Source organism: Rattus norvegicus, chromosome 4, assembly GCF_036323735.1.
Source record: "Rattus norvegicus strain BN/NHsdMcwi chromosome 4, GRCr8, whole genome shotgun sequence".
NCBI classification, from domain to species: domain Eukaryota; kingdom Metazoa; phylum Chordata; class Mammalia; order Rodentia; family Muridae; genus Rattus; species Rattus norvegicus.
This window is the reverse complement of record NC_086022.1, coordinates 125,132,597-125,157,229: the sequence shown is the minus strand read 5'-3', so window position 1 is coordinate 125,157,229 and position 24,633 is coordinate 125,132,597. Positions and strand designations below refer to the sequence as shown.

Here is a 24,633-nt window from a genome sequence, read left to right as displayed (position 1 = left end):
ATGCTTCTCAATGTCACAGGTGATCCAGCAAACAGTCACATGGCTTGGACCTTCAGTGTCCCTCCAGGCCCATGGGCTTCAGGCCTGGGAGTCAGCGGAACCTTTAGAAGGTAGGGCTTAGAGAAAAGAAGTTGTCTTTGGAAATGTGTCCTTGAGGGGTTGCTGGGACTCCAGCTTTACCGTCTCCTCTTGTGAGCAGCTTCTTGGTCTCCACACACTGATACCAAAAGAACCAACGAATAGGCTGGAACCTATGTTCTGTAGCTGGTGTCCTTATAGCTGGTGTCCTATAGAGCAGTCATTTATACTGTTTCCCTAGTCTCCTTTGATGGGTGTGGATTTTCTAGACTGCCCACCCCTCTTGTGTGTGTGTGTGTGTGTGTGTGTGTGTGTGTGTGTGTGTGTGTGGTGTGTGAAGCATAACCTCCTTGAGAAAATATCTTCAACTATTACTGAAGAAAGTCCACCTTTTGCATGGTGACAGACTGAGACACTCTTCCTCAACTTTGTTCTTCCCCCTTGGCTTCTGAAGTGCTCTATCCTCAGAGGACGCCCTGAGCCAACCACACATACCTTTCCCTGGATTCCATCTCTCCTCACTGGTGGCTGGGCTGGGTTAGTGTTCAGCTTCCTGCAGCAGCTTAGTTGGTACCTGTGTTGCACCACTGTGTTCTCAGTTGTGGTTGGAGATGTTGCCTGTGTGTGAGGCTGGAAGCCTGGAGATGTCTTTCAGGTGTGCTGTGTACCACACTGCTTTGTGCTGAACAGCATATTATGCAACCCAGGTTGCCCTCAGACTTGCTATGTAGTCAAGGAGGACCTTGAATTCCAGATGATCCTGAGTTTTGGGGATTACCAGTGAGAGACGCCATGGCTGGCTTTTAACCGTGACAGACTCTAGTATCCCTGTGCTGTGTTGGAGATAGGGCTAGGTGAGGCCGAGGAACGAACGCTAGCATTCTGCTCAATGGCTGTTCAACCCTGGGCACTGGTCACTCTGCAGACTGATCTCAGAGTACCGCATGCCTGTCTACTCTCCACCTCAGGGTCCCAGGGTGTGACGGGCAGGGCAAGTCATCACCCTGTCATATTGGTGGCATTCATTCAGAGGCCATTCTGGATCAGATCCAGTATTTGCTCCTTAGGCATAAACCCTTTTCCTGCTGATGAAAAGTTACATTGGTAACTCACAGGTTGAAAATATACATAGAAAATCCAGAAATAAACCACTCAATTAATAGGTTTTAAATAACTTTGATTACGGTCTTGTTATAACTTGTATTTTATTATGTTACCACTCTTAATCTCTTCCTGGGCCTAACGTGTAAACTAAAATTCACTATGGTGTGTGTGGAGGTATACGTAGAGGCTGCAGTGGTTTCAGGGGTCCTCTGGGGTCTCGGGCCTGCCCCTTGAGGTGAGAAGGCCTCGTGTAGTCCCATGGAGAGATCTCGGATGGTGGCTGTTGAATATGAGGCTGTGTCCAGGTGCCCAGTGTCTGGCTTGATTTGCTTAGTGGGGGCTGTGTGCAGTGACTCAAGCCCTCCGGTTGCAGAGCTCTGATCTGGAAGGCCTTGGCTTGGCTTCTTTCCTTCTCTGTTTTTCTTTTAGGTTGATGTGTGAGGTTCCTCACCTCTGCTCTGTGTTTCAGTCCTACAGATTCCCAGGTAGAAGCCTCTGCTCTCGCTTCTGTGTCTTGAGACGTGGTTCCAGGGAGTGATCTTTCCTCTTTTCACTGCAGGTCATCCACACGGCCAGAGGTAGCCAGCATAGAGCCATTGGGCTCTAGTGAACAGCAGTGCTCCCAGAAGGCAGTGGTGCAGGCCCGCCTGACCCAGCCAGCCCGCCTGACCAGCATCATCTTTGCAGAAGACATCAGTAAGTGTTTTATGGGAAATCTTGGTTGGGTTGTGAGACAGGGACCCCCTTGAGACCTGGGGTCTAGAAAGCATCTTTCTGGTCTTTCCTCACTGAGACTGACCTAAACTCATAAATTAATATTTGTTACCTTGCGTGCTCTTAACTGGTGTCAAATCAAAATGAAAAATATTAACCTAGTATAGGAAACCATGTCTTTTTTCCCCATATTTGATCCATTATATTGTAGATGTGGAGTACAGTTTTCCTCAGGATCCATGGTAGATTGGTTCCAGGGTCCCCTGGGATGCTATGCTCCTGGGACCAGTCCCTCAAGTGGTCTGGTGCAATGCTGTCTTAGAACTGTCTCCTGTACTCCTAAACCATCTTAGACAACACACAGTGCTTCGTGAGTTGCCGTGCTCTGCAGATCGTCAGACTGTGTGGTATGATGAGTGGTGATGCGATATGAATACTTAGTACAGAGGATTTCTCCTGAGGTGTGGTTGCTGGAGTGTGTGGTTGTAACTCCACAGTTACAGAACCTAGAAAGCATGTGACCTTCTGTTATGCTCCCTGCACTGTGGTGTGATGATTTCCATTTTACTGTGGTTAGTATTAGGATTTTTTCAGCAGTGTAGAGGTTGAACCCAGGGCCTTGTGTGTGTAAGGAAGTCCTGGCTCACTGAGCTGCATGTTCAGCCTCTGCTAGGAATTATTACTTTAAAAATACTTTATCTTATTTGTGTGTACATGTATGTTCTGTGTGCATGCCATGGAGGTCAGAAGTAGGCGTTCGATCCCTGGAGCTGGACTTACAGGTAGGTAGTTGTGAGATAGCCCATACCGAAATCATCTCTTCAACCCTACATTTTTTTTTTTTTTTTGTTGTTGTTGTTCTTTTTTTCGGAGCTGGGGACCAAACCCAGGGCCTTGCGTCAACCCTACATTTTAAATGTTGAACACTGTGCCTTTTTTTGAGATGGGAGTCTTACTGTAGACCTGTAATAGGCCTACTGTGTAGGCCAGTAGACCAGGCTGGCTTTGAACTCACAGAGATACATCTGTCTCTGCTTCCCAAGTGCTGGGATCAAAGATGTGTGTCTAGTCTGCTGAGTACTGGTTTTAACAGAAGGCTATCACACAGATGTTCCTTTGTGTTAAACATTCAGAGCGTTCAGTTTTAGTTCAGTGTTAGGAACACTAGTTTTATGCACAGAATGGCTTGGGCTTATTTCCTACCTAGCATAGGTTCCCAGTTTTGCTGGGTCATAGCATATAGATTTTATTGCTTTTTAAATTATATTTTGATTATGTGTAGGATGTGTGTTTGTGTGGGTGTATGCATGTCAGTGCTCATGGATGTGAGAATCTTCAGATCCTCCTGGAACTGGAGTTGCAGGTGGTTGGGGACATGGTTGTGTCCTTAGGAAGAATATGCTGTGCTACAAATCGCTCAGACCTCTATCCAGACCATGCATTTTGTTTTGAGGTGGGTTCAGTCTGCCCCTGAACTACTAGACCCAAGCAGTCCTCCTGCCTCAGCCCCCTGACGGTATAGCTGAGACTATGGGTGTGTACCATTGAGCACAACAACATAAGAATTTTTAAGGGTTGGGGATTTAGCTCAGTGGTAGAGCGCTTGCCTAGGAAGTGCAAGGCCCTGGGTTTGGTCCCCAGCTCCGAAAAAAAGAAAAAGGAAAAAAAAAAAAAGAATTTTTAAGGCTCTTGATACGTGGGCTAATACAGATAGAAGAAGTGTTTCTGTCTGGTGCCTGGAGAATGGTCAGAATAACTAGTGTTATACACGGTTGTCCTCATTCTAGAGGGTTCTCCCGGTGATGCTTTTATCTGTCTTATTTACGAGGAAGTAAAAAGCTTGTGCATATATCCATGCATCCCTCTGGTGATATAATGCGTAGTCTCACAGAAGGTTGATAGAAGTAAAGCAGGGAGGTCAAATGACTGCACAAACCAGGAGACTTGAGTTCCATCCCCAGAACTCAAGTAAAGGAGGAAGGAGAGAACTGGCTCCACAGAGTCGTCCCCCTGTGTCCACGTGTGTGCTGTGCTGTGCAGCCCCTCTGCCTGTCACCCACACAATAATAAGTAAATAAAAATTGTCAGGAAAGCCAAAGAAACGCCAAAAGAACAAATACAAGGAGCAAGCAGCAGTGTGAGTCCCGACCTGCCCGCAGGCAGAGGCACAGTCAGCCATTGTGCTTCCCGATTCCCTTCACGTGGGGTCACAGCCTGAGCACAGCGTTGTTTTCCTGGAGGAATTTCTTCCCACAAAGCTTTGAATGTTGGTTCACAGAGAGACATGCGAAAGCCAGAATCCTCCTGTCTGGGTGGCTATGTTAGCTACCAGAATATGCTGCTTGCCCCTGGGGTGAATTGGGTTCCTGTCATGGTGTTGGGTTCTTGGTTACCGTAGTCAACACCACTGAAGTTGGGATGGTGGCTGGGCACCACTCTCAGTACTGTTCTTCTTTGTCCCTGCAGCTACAGGCCAGGTGCTGCGCTGCGACGCCATTGTTGATCTCATCCACGGCATTCAGATTGTCTCTACCACCCGTGAGCTCTATCTTGAGGACTCTCCGCTGGAGCTGAAGATCCAGGCTCTGGACTCAGAAGGTGACTGCACCCATTCTCTGCCCTTTGGCAGGCTCCCATCTTGGCCATAGCCTTGATTGCTGTGCCTTCTCTTGATTAGCTGCTCTTCCAGTCAGAAAGGGAAAGCCACTGCCAGGAGAGCAGTGGAGGGGGTAGAAGCCATCTCTGAGGTGGCTGTGTCCCCTGGTGCCATCAGGCCTCATCCCGCCTCATGTTCATAGGCCTGATAGCCGGCCTGTGTGTACAGGTCTTAGCTGCCTCTGGGAGTAGGTATAGTTCCCATGCAAAGTTAACTTCTCCTTGGCATCACTGTCTCAGGAGCTGACGTCTGGGCAGTGGTAGAAGAGGAAGCGCTGCCCACAGAGGTAATGACCATACTGGGCAACAGGAACCTTTCTCCCGGCTCTGTTTCTAGGCTGTTTTTGATTTCCTAAGCACTCCAGACCTCTAAACAGGTGTATAGATGAGGGCACCTGTAGGCCGCTGCCTCAGTGTATTGGGTGTCACTTCTTGACTTACATGGATAGTGACTGGTTCTGGGATAGAATTCTTGTGTGTGGCCTTGTCTGGTGGTCGGCAGAATGTCTGGAGACTGACTTCTTGGAAGGAGCAAGAGGAGTTTGTGGTTCAGCTTGTTATAGTTGTGTCAAAACACCTGGGACAAACAAGTTGAGAACAGGACATTCTTATTTTGATGTGTATTTTTAGAAGTTCCAGCCTGTGTCTCTGGGCCCATGCTTGGCAAAGCATCATGGTGGGCACCTTAGTACTGGAAACTGCTCACCTTATAGCAGCCAGGAAACCAAGAGGTGGGAGGAGTGGGCTCCGGATAATCCTCTTCAAGTCATTGTCCCTGTTGATATAACTTCTACTAGGCCCTAATTGCTCAGAAGTATACCACTTCCCAGGAGCTCAATACCACGGCTGTTAACTAAGCCTTCAGTGCATGGTTGTCTGATACATGCCCCAGAACTTGGGCTGTGGGAGTGCATCCCGTGAATAAACAAGGCATGTGCATGGAATAAACAGCCCAGGTCGGAAAATCCAGAATCTGAAACATGTTCAGTCTTAGGCTTCTTGAAACAGTTGGAAGAGTCTATAAATATCCCCAGATCTGAAAACTACAAAATCAGAATCACCTCCAGTCCCAAACATCTTCAGGTCATTACTGTTTATAAAGCATGGAGGACAGTAGAGCTGGGAAGAAGACCCTGGGGACAGCCGAGGTGGGTGTGCAGGGTGCAGGGTGACAACTCTGTTGTGGAAGACATGGTACCGAGGCGAGTAGTGAGGATTGTGGGTTTACCAGCCATGGGTGTACACTGGGGAAGGGTGGGGCAGAGGCAGAATCTGAGCTGTAACCTGGCTCTGGGAGCCCTGCTCTGGATCAGAAATAGTCCATCTTGTTCTGCTGTGGGCTGCATAGTGAATGTGGCCAAGCTTCTCTGAGTGTATGTCTTTGTCACATCTTTTTACCTGGGACCTTATTGCTCCAAGAAGCCGCAGGTGATGCAGCAATGAGTGGATGAGTCCTAATATAAAACTTTATTTATAAAAGCAAGAAGGGGGCTGGAGCGATGGCTCAGTGGTTAAGAGTCCTGTCTGCTCTTCCAGAGGTCCTGAGTTCAATTCCCAGCAACCACATGGTAGCTCATAACCATCTGTAATGATATCTGGTGCCCTCTTCTGACCTGCATGATGTACATGCAGGCTACATTGTATACATAATAAATAAATAAATCTCAAAAAAAAAAAAGCAAAAAGGGCCATACTTTCTCTAGGAATTAATAGTTTTCTAACCCCTGTGCTGTCTCTCTGCTTGAAGGTAAAGATTTTTTTTCTACTGAAACTTTTATGCATTAATTCACCTTGTTTTAATTTTTTTTAGATTTATTTATGTGCATGAGTGTTTGCATACATGTATGTGCACCACATGTGTGGAGTACTCACAGAGTCCAGAACCGGACTTCTGATCACTGGAACTGGAGTGACAGTCATGAGCCTCCATGTGGGGAATAGGAACAAAACTTGGTTCCCTGCAAGAGCAGCAAGTCCTCTAACCACCCAGCCATCTCTCCAGACTTGATTCACCTTTTTGAAGAGTGGATTTTGGCTTAATGCACTAAGCTAGTGCCGTCACCAATGTCACTGTCTAATTTTAGAGCCTTCTCACCAGTGCAGGAGGAAACCCAAACCTGTGGATGCTTACAGCCAGCTGACTGTTACCCAGCCCCGGCGCCCCCTCCCACGGCCAGTTTTCTGTCTGCATTTCTTGCTCTGGACTTTTCCTGGAAGTGTGGTTATACGGCACAGCCACAGTCTTCTGACTGCCACCTTTCACTCCCACTAAGCCTGGTGCTTCCAGTTTGTCCTTTTTAGTATCAGCAGCGTTCCACTGTGCAGACAAAGAGCTGTTTCTCCAGCCTTCAGCTGATGGAATTTGGGGTTTCCACTTTGCAGAACTTCTATGTAAACGTATTTTAGGTTCTCTCGAACCTAGGCACAGATGAGTGGGACTGGAGAGATGGCTTAGTGGTTAACAGCCCTGGCTGCTCTTGCAGAAGACCTAGATTTGATTATCAGTACTCACAAAGCAGCCCACGACCATCTCTAAGTCCAAATCCAGAGAGTCTAACACCCTTTTTCTGGCCACCATGGCACACTAGGCCCACAGTCGTACACACAAATGAATGTTTAAGAAGCAGCTGAGTGATGTGCTTTCTGACTGGCTTTCCTCAGCCAGACACACTGACCTTTGTTGTCTGTTTTGGTCCAAGTCTCTTCTGTGAGTGAACTCGACCCTTGTAAGCTTTGAGGACTTCACTGTCTGAGGAGGGTTGTATCTCTTCTAGATCCCTGGTGTTACTCAGCACTAGTTCTGCACCTTAACAGATGTTGTGTGGGAGCCTGTGGGTGCTAGGCCACGAGCAGGTTGGGTAATGCCCATTGTGCAGACAAGGAAGCTGTGGTAACTTCCCTGGGGTGACATGACCCGTAGGGGGCAGAGTGTGCTGCGTGGCTCTGACTTGCTCCCGCAGTACCTTTCCCGGCTGTTGGCCGCTCTTTGCACTTTGCATGGGCCATCTGCCTGCTGTGATCTCCATGTGGTTTGCCTGCCTGAAACTCTGTCGTCAGAGTCTCACACTGTGTGCACAGAAGTGATGGCCCCTTTAAGAGCTAATTCAGACCTAAGGACCAAAGGTGTTCTTGCTGGATTAGCCTAGTTATCATTGTTTTGTTCAATTTATACCTGGGCAGGTCAGCCATTTGCCTGCTTGTGTCTTAGTTAGGGTTTCCATGACTGAGAAGAGACACCATGACCAACTGGGGCTGGCTTACTGGTTCAGAGGTTCAGTTCATTATCATCATGACAGGAAGCATGCTGTGTCCAGGCAAACACCGTGCTGGAGAAGGAGCTGATTGTTCATCTTGACGAAACTACAGCCAGGAGAGGACTGACTTCCAGGAAGAGGAAGGTCTCAAAGCCCGCCCCCACCGTGACATACTTCCTCCATGAAGGCCACACCTACTCCAAAAGGCCACGCCTCTTAGTAGTGCCATTCCCTTTCCTGGGCGGAGCATAGTCGAACCCTACATTCTGCATTCTCACCACAGTTATAACCAAGCAGGTTGTTTGTTGTCAATTAGGCTCATTCGTAGCCCAGGCTGACTTCTACCTAACTCTGTGTAGCTGAGGATGACCTTCAACTTTAGCTCTCCTTCCTTTTGCCTTTTGCCTCTTGCCTCCAGGGTGGTGGAATTATAAGCATGTTTTATCACATCTGATTTTCTGTGGTTCTGGGATTCGAACCAAGAACTTTGCACTTGCCAGTCAAGTACTGTATGAGCTTCCTGATAATGCATCTTGGCATGAGGTCTTCACTAGCTGTGGCAACCTAATCTTGCACATCATCCTCTTGGTACCTTAGCATTCTACTATGAATAAATACCGGAGGCAATCAGCTTTGAAAGAAGAAAGGTTTCCTTTGGCTTATGGGTTCAGAAGTTTCATGGTCGTTTGACCCTATTGCTTTCCAGTATCCCATGCAATGACGTTCCTCCACTCTCAATGGTGCCACAGGCTAATGACCAAGTCTTTGGGATGTCACACTCTGTCTTAGAGGTGTTCTATTTTTGTAAATGAAAGTAGACTAGGACAGGTCCTTAAATGTTCTCCTCCAGCAGCCCTTTCTTCCCCTGCAGTTTTCCTGTGGCCTCGGTGTATAAGAACCTAAAGCAGGCATCAAGTCAGATTCTTAGAGTAAATCATGCATTTATTTTAAAACAATGCTTTGGTTTCCATATAATTTTACTATTTATTATCGATGAAAGCAAATTTGCATACCAACAAAATGGGTGTGCTTGCTCACAGAAAGCGTTAAATCCCAGCTGGGTCTTTGATCTGTGGGACACAGACTGTCCGCTGTACTTTTCAGAGCTGATGAATACTTTGATTTTTGAGGTCTCCGTGCTGAGAATGCTGCTTTTCATAAATACATAGTGCAAGATGGGAGAAATGCATCTCAGGATGTTTTTGAATTCCCAAGCCAAAACTTACAAACCGATTTCCTGTGCAACAACAGTGTTTCGTGGCAAGGGAGAGATTGAGGCTGGGTTTTATAGCTCAGGCTGGCTGCAAATTCACTCTGGCTGAGGATGTCTTATATCTCTGTTCTTCCTGCCTCTACTGCACAGATGCTGGTACCCTCTTGGAACAGTTTTTAAAATAAAAATTAATAACACTATAACCTCAAAGATAATTTGGTATGTGCTGAGGAGTGGCAGGAAAATATGGAAAGTCCTTGTTCTTTTTTTTTTTTTTAAGATTTATTTATTTACTATATATAAGTACACTGTAGCTGTCTTCAGATTCACCAGAAGAGGGCATCAGATACTATTAAAGATGGTTGTGAATCACCGTGTGGTTGCTGGGATTTGAACTCAGGACCTCTGGAAGAGCAGTCAGTGCTCTTAACCACTGAGCCATCTCTCCAGCCCGTCCTTGTTCTTCTTAATTAAACGATTATGATACTTTTAAAAGCAGGAACCTTTGTACGTAAAGTAAAAAAGCTGCATTTATAACACGTGGTGGTCTGAGATCTGAGCCCGATGTGGTTGCCCATGCTTTTAATCCCATCCTCAGGGAGTAGAGGCAGGTGGGTTTCTGTGAGTTGAACACGAGCTTGGTCTATACAGTGAGACCCTGTTTCAGTCAAGACAAAACAGAACAAAAGCTCACCAAAGTCCACATGCTGCATGTTCAGAACCAAGACTGTAGTAAAGCTGTGCGGCTCGAATGTGACATTACACATTTGAGTTTTCACAACTTTCCGCTCGCTGCCCCCGTGTAGAAATGTTTCACTTGTATTTTTTGTGGACCCCACAGTCAGTCATGGTGACATCCCACAGTTTAAGAACTGGGGATGTTGTTAGCAGTGTGTTTCCAGAATTATTTCCCATTCCTCATGCACCACGTGCATCAGTGAAGTGTAACTGAGAATGCTCTGGGTGCTCAGAGACTCCCTGTGTTTGTGCTGCACGTCTGGGATGGAGGGCCTGGGCCCACTTTCTGCTGTCAGAAGCCCTGCATCCTCCGGGCCTTCCTGCTCAGGAGTTCCTCCTCCCTGGCTTCCCAGGTGGAAACTTGTCTTTTCGGCCATGGCCTCGGTGTCCAGGACTTGTTTGCTTTGTTAGGCTTAGCTCTTGGCTTTATTCTTCCTGCTGCTTCTGGACTTTGGAGCCTGTGAACATTGGACACGTATTTGTTCATTTGAGTTGCATGTTTTTCTGTGGCCCTCCTGGGACTAGGACAGAAGTGATTTGTCCTCTGGAGTCTGTGTTCCTGGGTCTCCTGGTTTGTATCTCTTGGTTGGGTCAAGGGCTCTGTGGTTGCACACAGTGGGTGCTCATAGCTACTTCTCAAGTGGAGAAGCAAGGTTTGGGCCTGGTCTGCTCCCCCCCCCCCCCCCAGCACGTCACTCTTGGGCATGCTTATGTGGTGCTGCTTTCCTCACTCTCCCTTCTTGGAGGGCTCTGGGCAAGGGAGCTGTAATATGGCTTCCTGTGGTTTATTTTGTCAGGAGTAATTAATCTCCACCCTTCCCATGGCATAGTTTTATACAGGGCTGTGTGCTCAGAAGGATCCAGGCTTGGCTTCATGCTCAACTCGCACTCTCTGGAAGACCATAATTGTGGACTCCGTGGAACAGTGGAGTGTGTTCTGGTGCTTTAGCAGTTCAGGGTGCTGCATCCTTGCCACTTTCATGCATCCTGGAATGGCTTCTCTGCTGTCTTCTCCTGGCTCCTGGTCTCATGGCTCCTCCCGTTTCCCTTTCTCAGTCTTAACCATTCCCTCCCTTTACCTGTGGGAGTCTAGGTAGGGAGAGTTGGGGCATATGCAGGGTAGTGCCATCCATTTAGGAAGGAGAGACGTGACTTGAGTTCTCTAGAGCCCAGCCCAGACAGGATGCAGGGTGCAGTGGTCGGCAGAGAAAGCGGTAGTTGGCTGTGCCTAGCTGTTTGGGCCCCGAGTTGCAGGGTAGGGTTTCCAGGCCCCTCTGAGCATCTGTTGTCCCTCTGGTTTAGCTCACATCCTGGGGGAGCATACCCTCAGCTGGTTCTATACCTATCTGCATATGTAGAGAGCCTGGAAAATTCCAATCAGTTTCCCAAGCATATCCTTCTGAGTACATGCAACTTTAAGAATCCCTCTTCTGACTGTTAGGAGTCATCACATCTCTCCTCTTCCTCTTGTGAGTGTGGGCAACCTTGGGGTGAGAAAAGGGGCTAACACCCGAGCCCAGAAGCCATAGGTACAGACACAGACATTCTATGGGACAGGCTCCTCGTGTGCCTCCCCTACCCTCCTTGTTTGTAAGGCCTTCTTGCTCACTGGGAACAGTGTCTTTCTTTCTTAAAATTTATTTTGTCTTATGTTTATGTGTATGTGTGGGTTTGTCCATGAGAGTGCAGGTGTCCTTAAAGGTCAAGACCTGTGAGTTACCCAGTGTGGGTCCTGGGAACCAACTCAGTTCCTTGGTACACATGGCTTCAACCACTGAGCTGTCTCTACAGCCTGCTAGGGATGCTTTCTCGTGAACGGATCCAATAGATCCATACGGTGGTGAAGTTGTGTTCCTATTTTATAGTAGAAAGAAGGGGTCTGGACTGAGGCAAGAGGAGTTCTCAGAGTGTTCTTAGATATGTAAATAGCCACAGTCAAGGTAGACTGCCCACTGGGTTATCATATTGAATGACTGGTATTGATTGTACAACCTCAGGGGTACAGGATATCCTCTTGTCTTGATCAGCATCCTGCAGGGTCAGTCTGCTTGGCTTCACCGTGAGGGAGCTAGAAATGGGCTGGGCAGGGCTATGGGGCTCACCCTGTGGTAAAAGGAGACTCCTGTAGCCTCAGCTGTGTCACAGAGAAAGGGGCTAGGCTGTGAGGTGGCGTGCAGCTCATCCCCCTGTGAAGAGACACCACGACCATAGCAACTTTTATAAAGAGAAAAAATTATTGGGGCTGCTTACAACTGTAAGATGTTTAGATTCTTATCATCATGGATCATGGTGGGAAGCATGGTGGAGTACAGGCAGATATGGTACTGGAGAGGGGCTGAGAGGTCTATATCTGGATTGGCAGGCAGCAAGAAGAGAAGTGAACCACTAGGCCTGACTTGAGCTTCTGAAACCTCAAAGCCTACCCTTTGACACACTTTCCCCGACAAGGCCACACCAACAGTGCTGCTCCCCATGAGTCTGAGGGCCATTTTCATTTAGACTACCACATTCCCCTTCCTCTAGTCTCCCCTGAGAAGTAAAGACAGAGTCCACCTTTCTCTGGACATTTTGCTAAGTATGTTTAATTTGGTCTTTAAAATCAGATATTTAAAACAAAACAAAACAAAACAAAACAAATAAAAAACCACAAAGATTTAGTGGTATAGTCTTTATTTATGTGTATGTATGTGCCTGTATGAGTTTATGTGCTGTATCACCTGCATGCAGATGCCCATAGAATTCAGGGGGTGTCAGATCCCCTGGAACTAGAGCCACCTGATGTGGATGCTAGGAACTAAACCTGGGTTTCTTGAAAGAGCAGATTCTTGACCTTTGAGGCATCTCTTTAGCCTCTGATTTGGGCTTTGAGATTTTGGATAGAGAAGGTGAGATTTTGGTGTGGTTGGACTAGAAAGATCCTACTGTTTGATTTGGGTCTGAAATGTCTTTTTTTCGGAGCTGGGGACCGAACCCAGGGCCTTGCGCTTCCTAGGTAAGCGCTCTACCACTGAGCTAAATCCCCAGTCCCCTGAAATGTCTCTTATAGGCTCATGTTGAAGATTGCAGGTACAGTAGCAGGTGCAGGAGCAGTTGCAGGTGCAGTTGCAGGTACAGGAGTAGGTGCAGGTACAATTGCAGGTACAGTTGCAGGTGTAGTAGGTACAGATACAGTTGCTGGTGCAGGTGCAGTAGCAGGTGCAGGTACAGTAGCAGGTGCACGAGCAGGTGCAGGAGCAGTTGCAGGTGCAGTAGCAGGTACAGGAGTAAGTGCAGGTACAATTGCAAGTACAGTTGCAGGTGTAGGTGCAGATACAGTTGCTGGTGCAGTTGCAGGTGCAGTAGCAGGTACAGGTACAGTAGCAGGTATGGGTGCAGTAGCAGGTGCGGGTGCAGTAGCAGGTGCAGTAGCAGGTGCAGGTACAGTCACAGGTACAGTTGCAGGTGCAGTAGCAAGTGCAGGTACAGTTGCAGGTGCAGTAGCAGGTGCAGGTACAGTTGTAGGTGCAGTTGCAGGAGTAAAAGCAGCAGTATTCAGAGATGTGGCCTGGGGAAGGGAGGAGCTCGTGAAGGATCTGACTTTGTCAGTGGGTTGATGGCTTCATAATTGACAGACTTGAAGTAATGCACACTCAGGATATGGACCAGGCTGAACAGGCCCTTGGGAACATGCTCTTATGGATAATACTTTGTCTCCATTTCCTCCCTCTGTCCCTGAGTCCTGATTCCAGTATGGTGAGAAGTTTTGCCCTGCCCTCCCTCTGTGGTTCCTGCTGGTGAGAAGTACTTCCATCCCCCTGTGCCTTGAAGGGAGGCGTTCTCTCTTCAGGAGATGTCAAGGAGGGGGATTAATGGCTTAGTTCTCAGTGGCCTCTGAAGGTGTCTATACCTACAGAGGGTTCAAGGTTAAGTGGGGAGGGACAGGCCTAATTTCAAATCTCGGCTCAGCCTTTTATGGTAAGTAGGAAATATCATATTCCTTTGAGCCTTAATTTCCCCTTTCTGAAATGGAGGTCCTGGTGTGCACCTTGCAGGGGTGTGGTGATGAGCACTGTCACTGTGTGTAGTGAAAGTTGCCATCTCCCTGCACTAAGACCCTAGGGGACAAACTTATGTGGTTTCCTCTCTGACTTCTTTTACAGGGAATACCTTCAGTACCCTGGCAGGCCTGGTCTTTGACTGGACAATTGTGAAGGATACAGAGGCCAATGGATTCTCAGACTCCCACAATGCACTACGGTAAGAGGCTCTGGGACAAGGCCTGGCTAACTTTGAACGGAAGCAGGAAATTGGAGGTCCTTAGGCTTCCTCTTGTCACTAAAGAGGCCAGGGCACCACCCGGAATGCCTGGTGCTCACAGTGACTGATTGGGGAAGAGAGTTTAGTGCCCCCAAAGCATATGAACAACTGGCAGCCTCTGTGGATCATCATGGTATATTCTGTGGGAACTTGTTAGAGAAGTTAGGACATCTGACTGGACAGAGAAGACACAGAACTCTAGAAGGTGATCTTGGGGTACAAGGGACATGTGGGTGGCCCTATAGGACAGTACTTCCTTTGTGAATAAGTTAAAATGTGGGAGCAGGGTGGGGAGGCAAGTCCTGGCTAAGAGGACAAGCCAGCAGTAGAAACAGTTCTTAGGATAGGCTGGGTCCCCAGCATAGAGTACAGACAGACTCGGGGAGGGGCCTTCAGAGCATCTGGACTCATTACACCCTGCCCGGCTGCCATCTGGCCTGTCCACCCCAGACCCTTCCACTTTCTGGCTAGGGAAACTGAAGTTTGGAAAGAGTGGGCTTGCTGGTAAGTGTCAGAGTTGGCATTCACTCAGATCTCTATAGATCTGCCTTATCCAGCATGGGAGCTGTTGAGCCCGTGCTGAATCAAATGTATGTTTGACAGAATGAAAAGTTCCTTCTGGGTCTGCAGGGTGGCTTAGTGGGCAACGAAGCTTATCAAGCTGATTTATTTTATATATCTGGGTGTTGTAAGACACACACACACACACACACACACACACACACACACGAGTGTGCACATGTGTGCACTGGAGGTGGAGTGTTAAATAAATGCAATTTTTTTTAAATTTCTTTCCTGAGTCATGCTTCTTACATTGCTGTCTTTTGGCTGGGGTGGCAGCAGAGAAATTCAATTTAAAACCTACAGAACAGACCAGTGCAATGCAGAAAATGTTTCCTTAAATTACTTGAGGGCCTTTGCCACCATGATGTCCTGTCGCCTCTGATTATTTTACTGAGCTTTCACTACCGTTAGGATATTTTTCTTGAGTATCTACAATAAAGTTATCAAGAATAGGAAACTGGGGCTGGAGAGGTGTCTCAGCAGATAAGAGCATTGGCTGCCCTATCAGAGGATCCAGGTTTGGTTCCCAGCACTCACACAGCTGCCCGTAGCTCCAGTTCCAGGGATCTCTTCTGACTCCACAGGCTCTACGTGCACGTGGTGCAGATACACATGCAGGCAAGGCACACATACAAAAAAAAATTTTTTTTAAATCAGGAAATTTACCTACATGCATGCTATCTTCAGACCTTACAGAAGCCACCCAGGATCACACACTGCGTGCTGTCACTTGTCTTTTTTGTCTGTCAGCCTGGGAAAGTCCCTTGTCTTTCTCTGACTTTTGGAGTCTTGACATTTATGAACATGACAGTCCACACGGTATGTGTAGGATACTAGACAGGACCGCAGCATTGTGCACTCTTGCCATGCTCTGTCACTGAACTGCTGGATGATAAACCACAGCCTAGGGTGGTGCTGGGTTATCCTGTGTCCTGCTGGTTGTTCCTTCTTGTGCAGAGCAGGGGCTTATTGTGAACTGCAGGTTGAAAGAGGAACGAAGCAGGAGCCCCATAAGCTAATCTTACGTGTCAGCAATAGGTGGGTTCACCATGTGTGACTTATTTGCTGTGGTGATCAGCATTACTTTGTGTTGGGGCCTTGGGCTTGCCTTTTAATGTGTCTTTTCCTGTGGACCCAGCTGATGGTCTCAGATTCCAGAGCATGTCACCACCCATGGGTGTTGATAGACATGTTCCTGAGTATTGCCAAGCAGTATGATTCATGATGTCAGCATCCCTTATTCTGGGATCCAGCCCGCAGTAGTATATCCTAGTGATGGTGGATGCCACCCTGGGTTCTGGGAAATTCTGTGTTTAGGTCTCATGATGTGTTTCCCTTTCAGAATCCTCACCTTCTTGGAATCTACATATATCCCGCCTTCCTACATCTCAGAGATGGAGAAGGCAGCCAAACAAGGCGACACCATCCTGGTGTCTGGGATGAAGACTGGAAGCTCCAAGCTCAAGGCTAGAATTCAGGAGGCTGTCTACAAGGTGGGCCTGGGTTCCACTGTGCTGTCCCACAGTAGGATAAGGATAACAGTGGATTGCAGATGGGGATTTAGGGTGTCGTGACTTCTATAGCTTTCTGTTTATTTGATTTGTGTGAGCCACGATGTAGGGATGGGGTTGGGGCTCCAGAAGTCAGTGTCTCATGGGTCACAACATCTGCTCCTCAGTCTTGAAGGAGTTACCTCATCTTCAGAAAGTAGTCCTCATCCTGATGCAGGTACACACCTATCGTCTGAGACTCAATCCTGGCCCCAACTGACTCCCATGCTATCACCCATGCTCTAGCTGGGGCCTGAAACTGGCTCATTAGCCAATTGTGGATGGTTGCATCTCCCCACCTCTCTCCAGTTAGTAAAAGGCTTTTCCTGTCAGCCTTGCTTGGCAGCACCGGCCCAGAGTCCAGATCTATTAGGCTATAGGGGTGCTGAAGCAAATTTATGGATTTTGAAAATGACCATAAACCCACCAAGAACAGCCTAAGTATACTGGCCTCTATCAACAAGGATCATTTCTACCATTAATTTTCTGCAACAGTGAAAGCCACAGGCACCTGAGAGATCTGACACCCAGGGCATAGTGGACAGGAGGCCCTGCAATCCTCTCTCAGTCTCTCAAGTTGCTTCCTGAAGACTAGGAACAGAGAACACGCAATACAGGTCATCCTGGACCTCAGAGCAGTGGAGTGAGAGCTTGAGTGATGGTCACCACAGCATCCGTAGGCATTGCTCAGGGTCATCCGGTTTCCTTCTGTGAGGTGACTGTCACTTTAAATCAAGTTAGAGCATGTGTAAGGTACAGTGAGTGGTCATATGCTTTGACAGTTTTGAGTGCATCCTGGTGCCACACCTATGAGGTCCTCCTGGATTCTATGGTGTGGGGTTGCAAGTGATGTCCTGTTTCTCCACACCTTACCTTACTTCTTTATTCCTGTAGGGACATATTAGCTGTATTTGAGCTGTGGGCTAGAATAGAACAAATGGGGCTGTGGAGATGGCTCAGTGATCAAGATCACTCTCTGCTCTTGCAGAAAACCCAAGTCCAATTCCCAGTACCTATATCATTTGGGTCAAAAGAAAAAATCTGGATACTGGATATCTAGCTCCCCCTTAGGCCTCCATAGACACCCATATACATGTGTCATATACACAGAGGCACAAACATGTACATTCAATTTAAAAGAAAACTATTAAAAACAACAGCAAACCAATGGCTTAACAGTTAAGAGCACTTGCTGCTCTTCCACAGGACCTAGATTTGGTTCCCCAACACACACAGCAGCTCAGAACCATCTGTAACTCCAATTCCAGAGGAGCTAACATCCTTTTCTGGCCTGATTGGGAATGAGGTGTGTATGTGATGCACAGACATGCATGCAGGCAAAACACCCATACATTAACACCCCCCCCACACACACACATATACACACCATCATTGCAAAAACAAAGACCCTTTTTTATCTGCAACTCCTATGCTCCCATTCCCCACCCCACCTCAACCTCTTTCCTTTTTTCTCTGTGCTAAGAATGTTCGCCCTGCGGAAGTCAGGCTGCTGATCTTGGAGAACATCCTTCTGAATCCAGCCTATGATGTTTACCTACTGGTGGGGACGTCCATTCACTACAAGGTTCAGAAGATCAGGCAGGGCAAGATTACAGGTACAGCTATGACTGAGAAATCATGTTAGATGCTTCTTTCTTTAAAAACTATTTTTTATGTGTATGGGTGTCTTGTTTGAATGTGGAGTTAGGGTGGGCTCTATGCACATGCATTACCTGAGGAGGCCAGAAGAGGGCAGTGGATCCCACTAGAACTGGAGCTAGCTACTCTGGTAGTGAGACACCATGTGGGTACTGGGAACTGAACCTGGGTCCCCTGTGGAAGGAGCCAGTGTTTTTAACCACTGAGCTATCTTTCAGCCGGTTCCCTTTTTGTTACTGTGATAAAGTACGTGACACCTGAAGTTTACTGCTATAAAGTTTTCGTGTGTACAGACCAGTGGCTTTACATTCCTCTGGTGGCATTTGGTAGCCATCACCACCATCCATCTCCAGAACTTACTCATCTTCCCCAGCAGAACCAATGTCCTCATTAAACACCCCCCTCTCCCTTGCATCCAGTGCTCACAGACATTGTCTCATGAAGTTAACTGCTTTGCTGACCTCAGTTACATGGAGTCCTGTGTGCTCGTTCTGTGATTGGGCTGCCATTGACTGTGCCCTCAAGATTAGTTGCTATCTACAGGGTGTCAGACCACATTTTCTCTGTCTTGGGACAGTTGGCATGGCTCCATCTAGAGCAACGGCAGAGGTGCTGGGAACAGCCTGCCGGCATTGGTTTACCAGGAGCAGAGCCCGCAGGTGGAATCTCCACCATTTTTTTTTTAACTTCCAACACTGTCTTTCTGGGTGCTATCTTCATGTGTACTCATTGGAACATCCTTTAACTTCCAAAGCTGGATTTAACTATTTTGTTTGAAAATTAGCATCCAACTTACATTAGCTGACATTTTCTTCTACAAATTTATGAAGTCTACAAATTGGGAATTTCACGGAGACTTTCACATTAAAGAAATCTGTGGCTGAGCAAGCTAGCGAGTGTCTCTGATCAGGCCCTCGGGGATGGAGCCGGCAGGTCATGAATATAGATGAACCTGGAGTAGAATACAGGTTCAAAGACAGCTGGGCTACGGATCAAGGCCTTGTCTCAAATAGAAAAGTATGAAGATTCTTTGAAAGTGATCAAAGAGACACGCTTCTGAGTCAGGAATTCTAAACTTGTGGGCGTTTCCCCAGCTTGAGTTTGTTGGCAAAGCCTGTTGTTGCCTGTTTGAATGACCTACACAAACCTAGTTATGTGCATGAATGCCTTCCCTGCATCTGTGTGCTCTGTATGTGTTCCTGTTCCTGCAGAGGGCAGAAGAGGACATTGGATTCCTTGGAACCATCCTTATGATGGTGGTGAGCTTCCATATAGGTGCTGGGGAGGAATCCAACAAGTGTGTATGTGTGTGTGTGCGTGTGTGTGTGTCTGTCTGTCTGTGTGTCTGTGTCTGTCTGTCTGTGTGTCTGTGACTACATGGTGGGGGTTAGTGTAGTGTGGAGTATGGGTGTTTTTGTGCATGTTTTTCTATGTATCACTGAGTGCCTGGTCCCTATGGAGGCCAGAACGGGGTGTCAGAACCCTTGGAACTGGGGTTACAGATAGTTGCGAGCTACCATATGGGTGCTGATAATTGAAACTGGGTCTTTTGGAGGAGTGGCCAGTGGTCTTAACTACTGAGCAATCTCTCTAGCCCCCTCTAATTAACAAACAAACAAACATCAACTACAGAAACCACCAGCTTAGCCAGCAGAGCACCTCTGAGTTTCATCCCAGCCCAAGTCGTTCTTTACATTCTAATGTACTCTTTCCACGATGACTGTCATGGTGGTGGCTGTTGCTGCTGGTGGTGGTGGGGAGGTGGGGGAGGTGGGGAGGTAGTGGTGGTGGTGATGGTTGTTGTTGATGTTGTTGTTGTTGTTGTTGGTGGTGGTGGTGGTGGTGGTGGTGGTGTGGTGTGTACAGACTCCTGGGAGCCCTGTTTCCTTATGCCTGCCCCTGTGTTCAGGACATTTATAGGATTTCTGATACTAGAAGAGTTTGAGGTTCTGTTGAAAGTTCTGACATTCTTTTCTCACAATTCCATGCTGATGCTGCCGCCTGTCACGTCACTTACAATAGGAAGTTTTCTTGCACTTCAGGATCTGGTGTCTTGCTCTGTTTACCATGTTGGCCTTGATCCTGAGTCCCATTGACTGTCAACCACCTCTTACTATTAGTGACTATATTTTTTAAAAATTCTCATCTTCCCAGCTCGTCTCCACTGGACCATTCACTTAGGTTCTGGAGTCTTCTGCTGTATATTGTAACCCAAGAGATTCTCTCAGGTTTGTTCACGCAGCACCCAGGAACACCAGGCTGCTGCGATTCTCCAGTATCACATCCTGTAGAGGGTCCTCAAAACAGTAACTGTGACCTGCCATTCCTCCGGGGAAGTCTACAGCTTTGTCATTGTCCTGGCTAGTGTTTTGTCAACTTGACAAAAGCTAGAGGAGCCTGGGAAGAGGGAACCTTAGTGGAGAAGACAAGGCCATCAAACTGTCCTGTAGGCAAGTCTGTAGAGCATTTTCTTGATTAATGATTATGGTGGGAAGGCCCGGCCTTAGACAGTGCTATTCCTGAGCAGGTGCTCCTGGATGGTGGGGAAAAAGCAGGCTGAGCAAGCCATGAGAAGCAAGGCAGCAGGCAACACTCCTCCATGTCTCTGCTCAGTTCCAACCTCCAGGTTCTTGCCTTGAGTTCCTGCCTGATGTTCTTATATTAGACTATAAGCTGTAAGTTGGTGGGCTGGAGAAATGGCTTAGCAGTTAAGAACACTGGCTGCTTTTCCAGAGGTCCTGGATTTGATTCCCAGTATCTATATGGTGGCTCACAACCATCTGTAACTCCATTTCTGGGTGATCTGACTACCTCTTCTGACCTTCGTGGACGCCAGGCGCTGCACTGGTGCGTTGATCTACATGCAGATACAACACCCAGACACATTTAAAACAAAGATTTAAAGCTATAAGTTGAAATAAACGCTTTCCTCTCCAAGTTGCTTTTGGTCATGGTGTTTATCACAGCAATAGAAACTCTGACTAAAACTCAGATAATGACCTTTTTTATTCTAAAAGGCAGGAGTGGATACAAAGAGAGGAAGGATAAATCTGAAACAAGTCCAAACACATTAGGGCCAGCACCGAGTCCTGCAGTTTAGCTCCAGTGCCCCATGCATGTAGCGGTGGTGTGTCTCGGCTCTAGTGGATTCGGGTAGTCCTGCACCCGTGGCTCTGTGTCCTACCTAGTCTGTCTCTAGGGCTGGCTCTACTGTTGCCCACAGCTTCCCCCTCCTAGTGTCTCCCACCATGGGGTCTCCATTACAACTCAGGCTGCATCCTCATGACTTCATTCATACATTGTCATCTTTACAGCATTTCACTGAGTTTAGGCAGAAGTTCACATGATCCTTAACTCTTACATCTCTTACCTTCTGCAAGTTTGCTAAACCAGCGTCACGGGGATGGTACCTTCACTTGTTGCTCAGACAGTGACTAGACTGACTTGGCCTCAGCTGCCGTGGCTTCTGAGCACCTGGGCAGTAGAGCGCAGTGAAACAAATCGTGGGAGCAAACACTTTGCTAGGGTGCACCGTGGCCACACAGCAGCATACCTGGAGGGCTCGTGCAAAGGTGCACTGTTGGGCCTCACCCCTAGAGGTCAGTGCAGCCGGTCACAGACATAGCTCTACACCCTCAGCCCCCCTTCCCCCATGAGAGGTTCCGTGTGGTGATAGTCTAGAGAGTGTACTCTGAGGACCCCTGATCCAGAAGCAAGTCGCTGGTGACTTTTTGGGGTACAAAGAGAAGCTGAAGGTAGGCAAGTTGCCTCTTTTCCAGATCCCCGTAGGGAGCTTCATTGGCCTTACTTCATTCCAGGACAGGAAGTGGTACAATGAGGCAGCTCTGCGACAGCGAATGAATGGCTGCTTAGGACATTCTAAGGGTGCAGGGGAGGGATGCTAAAGTGGTTAGGCTTGGGGGCCGGGGTGCTGGTCTGCTCCTAACTAGCTATAAAACCATATCTTAGTCTCTGTTTGACGAAATACTCAAGGCTGCTCCTGGATGTAAGACATTTTGGGGATCCAAAAGCACCAGCTGTTGTTCAGCCTGCCTGTTGTTTGCAGCTCCCTTGGCTGCTTTCCCTCAAGACAGGTAGAGCCTGGTGCGGCACCATGTGCAGCAGGAGGTAAGAGAGGAAGCCACGAGCCAGGCCTGCCCCTTTATAACCACCCACTCTTTCAGGAGCTAGCTGGGGTTCCAGACCTAACTTCATTCCTTTCAAGGCCAGGTCCTAGTGACCTAACCAGTTTCCCCTAGGATACATTGTTTTGTTTTTAATTTCTAAATCTTTTCAAAAAATTAAGTTTTAAAAATTCTGTATCTCTTTGTGAGTATATGCACGTGCGTGCAGGTACCTGCAGTGGCCATAGGCATCAGCTCCCCTGGAGCTAGAGTTGTGAGTTGTCCAAATGGGTGCTGAGTACTGAACTCAGGTCCTCTGCATTCTTAATCCCTAAGCCACCACTCCAGCCCCCAATCGTCAATCCCTACCCTCTCTGTCCGGGTGTGTGAGCGTAGGGTATGTCTGCCTGTGTCGGGGTGTGTGAGCATAGGGTATGTCTGCCTGTGTCGGGGTGTGTGAGCGTAGGGTATGCCTGCCTCTGTCGGGGTGTGTGAACGTAGGGTATGCCTGCCTGTGTTGGGGTGTGTGAGCATAAGGGTATGATTGCCACTGGTCTGAGAACAACCTCAATGTTGGTCCCACTGTTCATTTAAAACAAGGCCTCTTACTTACTGCTAAATACATCAGGCCAGCTGACATGCAAGCCTCCGGGGATTCTCCCATCTTGTCATTGGAATGCTGGGATTGCAAACGCATGTTACTGCTACTAGCTTTGTGCCGGTGCTGGGTTTTGAACACCCTTTTGGACACCTTTGAACATCCTCCTCCTGACTCAGCGAGTGCTTTACACACTGAGCCATCCATGACATGTTTTCTAGCATATGAAATTTAGGTTCTTAAGGCCGTGGAAGTCATGGCAGACATGAGCTAGCTTCTCACCTGGCTTGCTCAGCCCTCTCTGAAATGGGGATGTCAGTAGTCCTTGTTCCCATGGTTGTTGAGAGATGAGATGAGGGAAATTGGTCATGAGATACCTAAGCAAGACTAGAGCACCTTCACCGTGGAGTCCAGTCTCACTTCTCCTTTCTGGGAAGTTGAATTCCTATCCAGGAGCTGTCATTCAAACAAAAGTGCTGCGTTCTCTTCTCAGATGGTAAAGATGGTGGGTTTTCGAGAACCGGTGATTTCCTGGGGAATTGTTCTTTGTCATGGTTTCTTGTTGGCAAAGGCATTTTTACACAAAATAGACCCAGGGGGAGCACAGAGAGTGCTCAGGACAAGGGTCATTCTTTGCTGAGCATCAGAAAACCCATGGAAGCCCATCAGGCACAGCCTTTTTGGTAGTACAGTGAGAGCCCCACTGGGTCCAGATGGAGAGAAGAGCTTGCTCACTCTGGGGGATAGTCAGATGCTCACCAGTGCTAGCATTCTTCAAGCAGCTATCTTGACAGCAGGCCCCATGAGTCAGGGCTGGAGATGGCTGTACTGGTATGCAGCATTTCACACCTTCACCTTCCCTGCCTTTCTTGTCTCTTTTTCATACAGAACTCTCAATGCCTTCCGATCAGTACGAGCTGCAGCTCCAGAACAGCATCCCAGATCCCCAGGGAGACCCTGCCCGTCCTGTGGCCGTCCTGACCCAGGACACATCAAGAGTCACTGCCATGCAGATGGGACAGAGCAACCTGGTCCTGGGCCACAGGAATATCCTCCGCTCAGGCACTGTGTCGTGCCGACTGCTTTGAAGCCAAGTTGTTTTTCTCCCTTAAAAGCCAGCCAGGACTAAAAATAGCCCTGTTTCCCCATCTGTCTGAAAATCAGAAAGAGCCTAAATAGCAACCCGCTGAGTGGAATTGCTCACCTCTGGATGACTCACAGAGACTCCCGGAGACGGGAGTCTGCGGCAGAGGCATACGTCACTCCAGGCCTCTGGAAGCTTCTCAGGAACCACAGTCCCCTGAGAGGGGGCCTGGCAGAAGCTGTGCGAATACTGGCACAGAGGTTGTTATAACCCAAGATTGATTGTATGCCCTGTGGTCCCGGGTGTTCCTTGCAGAGACTCTGCTTTGTAGGGTAGACGGACAGTACAGGGAGGGTCTTGACTCACCAACGTCTTTGCTGTAATTGGCGGAAGCTACGGGTTCTTCACCCGCCTCTTAGTGCATGGTATCTGCATGATGCTCAAACCATGTGCGTCAGGCAGAAACCCTAGCTGCTTTGCCTTTCGTACCTTATGTTTTATACCTTAATTAAGAATTCAGGCATCCGTATGCAAGGAGCTTCTAGGCTGCCCAACAGCACCATCTATGTGGTTGAAGCCGGGTACCTAGGTAAGTGTGACCCCTGAGGTTTCCTAGACATTGATTGCTTGTGACTCCATCAGTTTGAAAGATCAAAACATAAAAGCAGGAGCTGAGCACTGTACGTCTTAGCTAATATGAGAAGGGCTCTGGGTTCAGTCCCTTGGACCAGTCAGTAAAAGCAAACCCACAAATCTGCAGAGGTACAGTAGCTCCCACAGTGGCCACACCCTCTGCCCTGCTCACGGCCATCAGTCCTCAGCGCTGGCATCATGCAGACCTGAGTGCTCCTCTGGACCTGTCCAGGTTGGGGACCCTGTGCTTAGCTGAGTTACAGAGCACCTTTTGGTTGACATGACAGATGGCAGTACCTTGGCAGGGAAGAAAGCAGCATCAGGGGGAACCACCAGTAGCACTAAAGACCCTGAAGCCCAGGAGGATCT

At 48.0% G+C, this 24,633-nt stretch overlaps 1 protein-coding gene across 3 annotated transcripts in view; it reads left to right on the top strand.

Moving 5' to 3' along the window:
• Nup210 (nucleoporin 210) overlaps nucleotides 1-24,633 on the top strand; it is a 98,503-nt gene that overhangs the window by 10,009 nt on the left and 63,861 nt on the right. For all 3 annotated transcript variants that reach the window (XM_063286649.1, XM_063286648.1, NM_053322.3), the window contains exons 2-8: nucleotides 1,742-1,878; nucleotides 4,363-4,494; nucleotides 13,896-13,992; nucleotides 15,959-16,109; nucleotides 17,650-17,782; nucleotides 23,436-23,594; nucleotides 24,152-24,220. In XM_063286649.1, coding sequence (XP_063142719.1) covers nucleotides 1,742-1,878; nucleotides 4,363-4,494; nucleotides 13,896-13,992; nucleotides 15,959-16,109; nucleotides 17,650-17,782; nucleotides 23,436-23,594; nucleotides 24,152-24,220 — 878 coding nt within the window. The remainder of the gene's footprint in view (nucleotides 1-1,741; nucleotides 1,879-4,362; nucleotides 4,495-13,895; nucleotides 13,993-15,958; nucleotides 16,110-17,649; nucleotides 17,783-23,435; nucleotides 23,595-24,151; nucleotides 24,221-24,633) is intronic.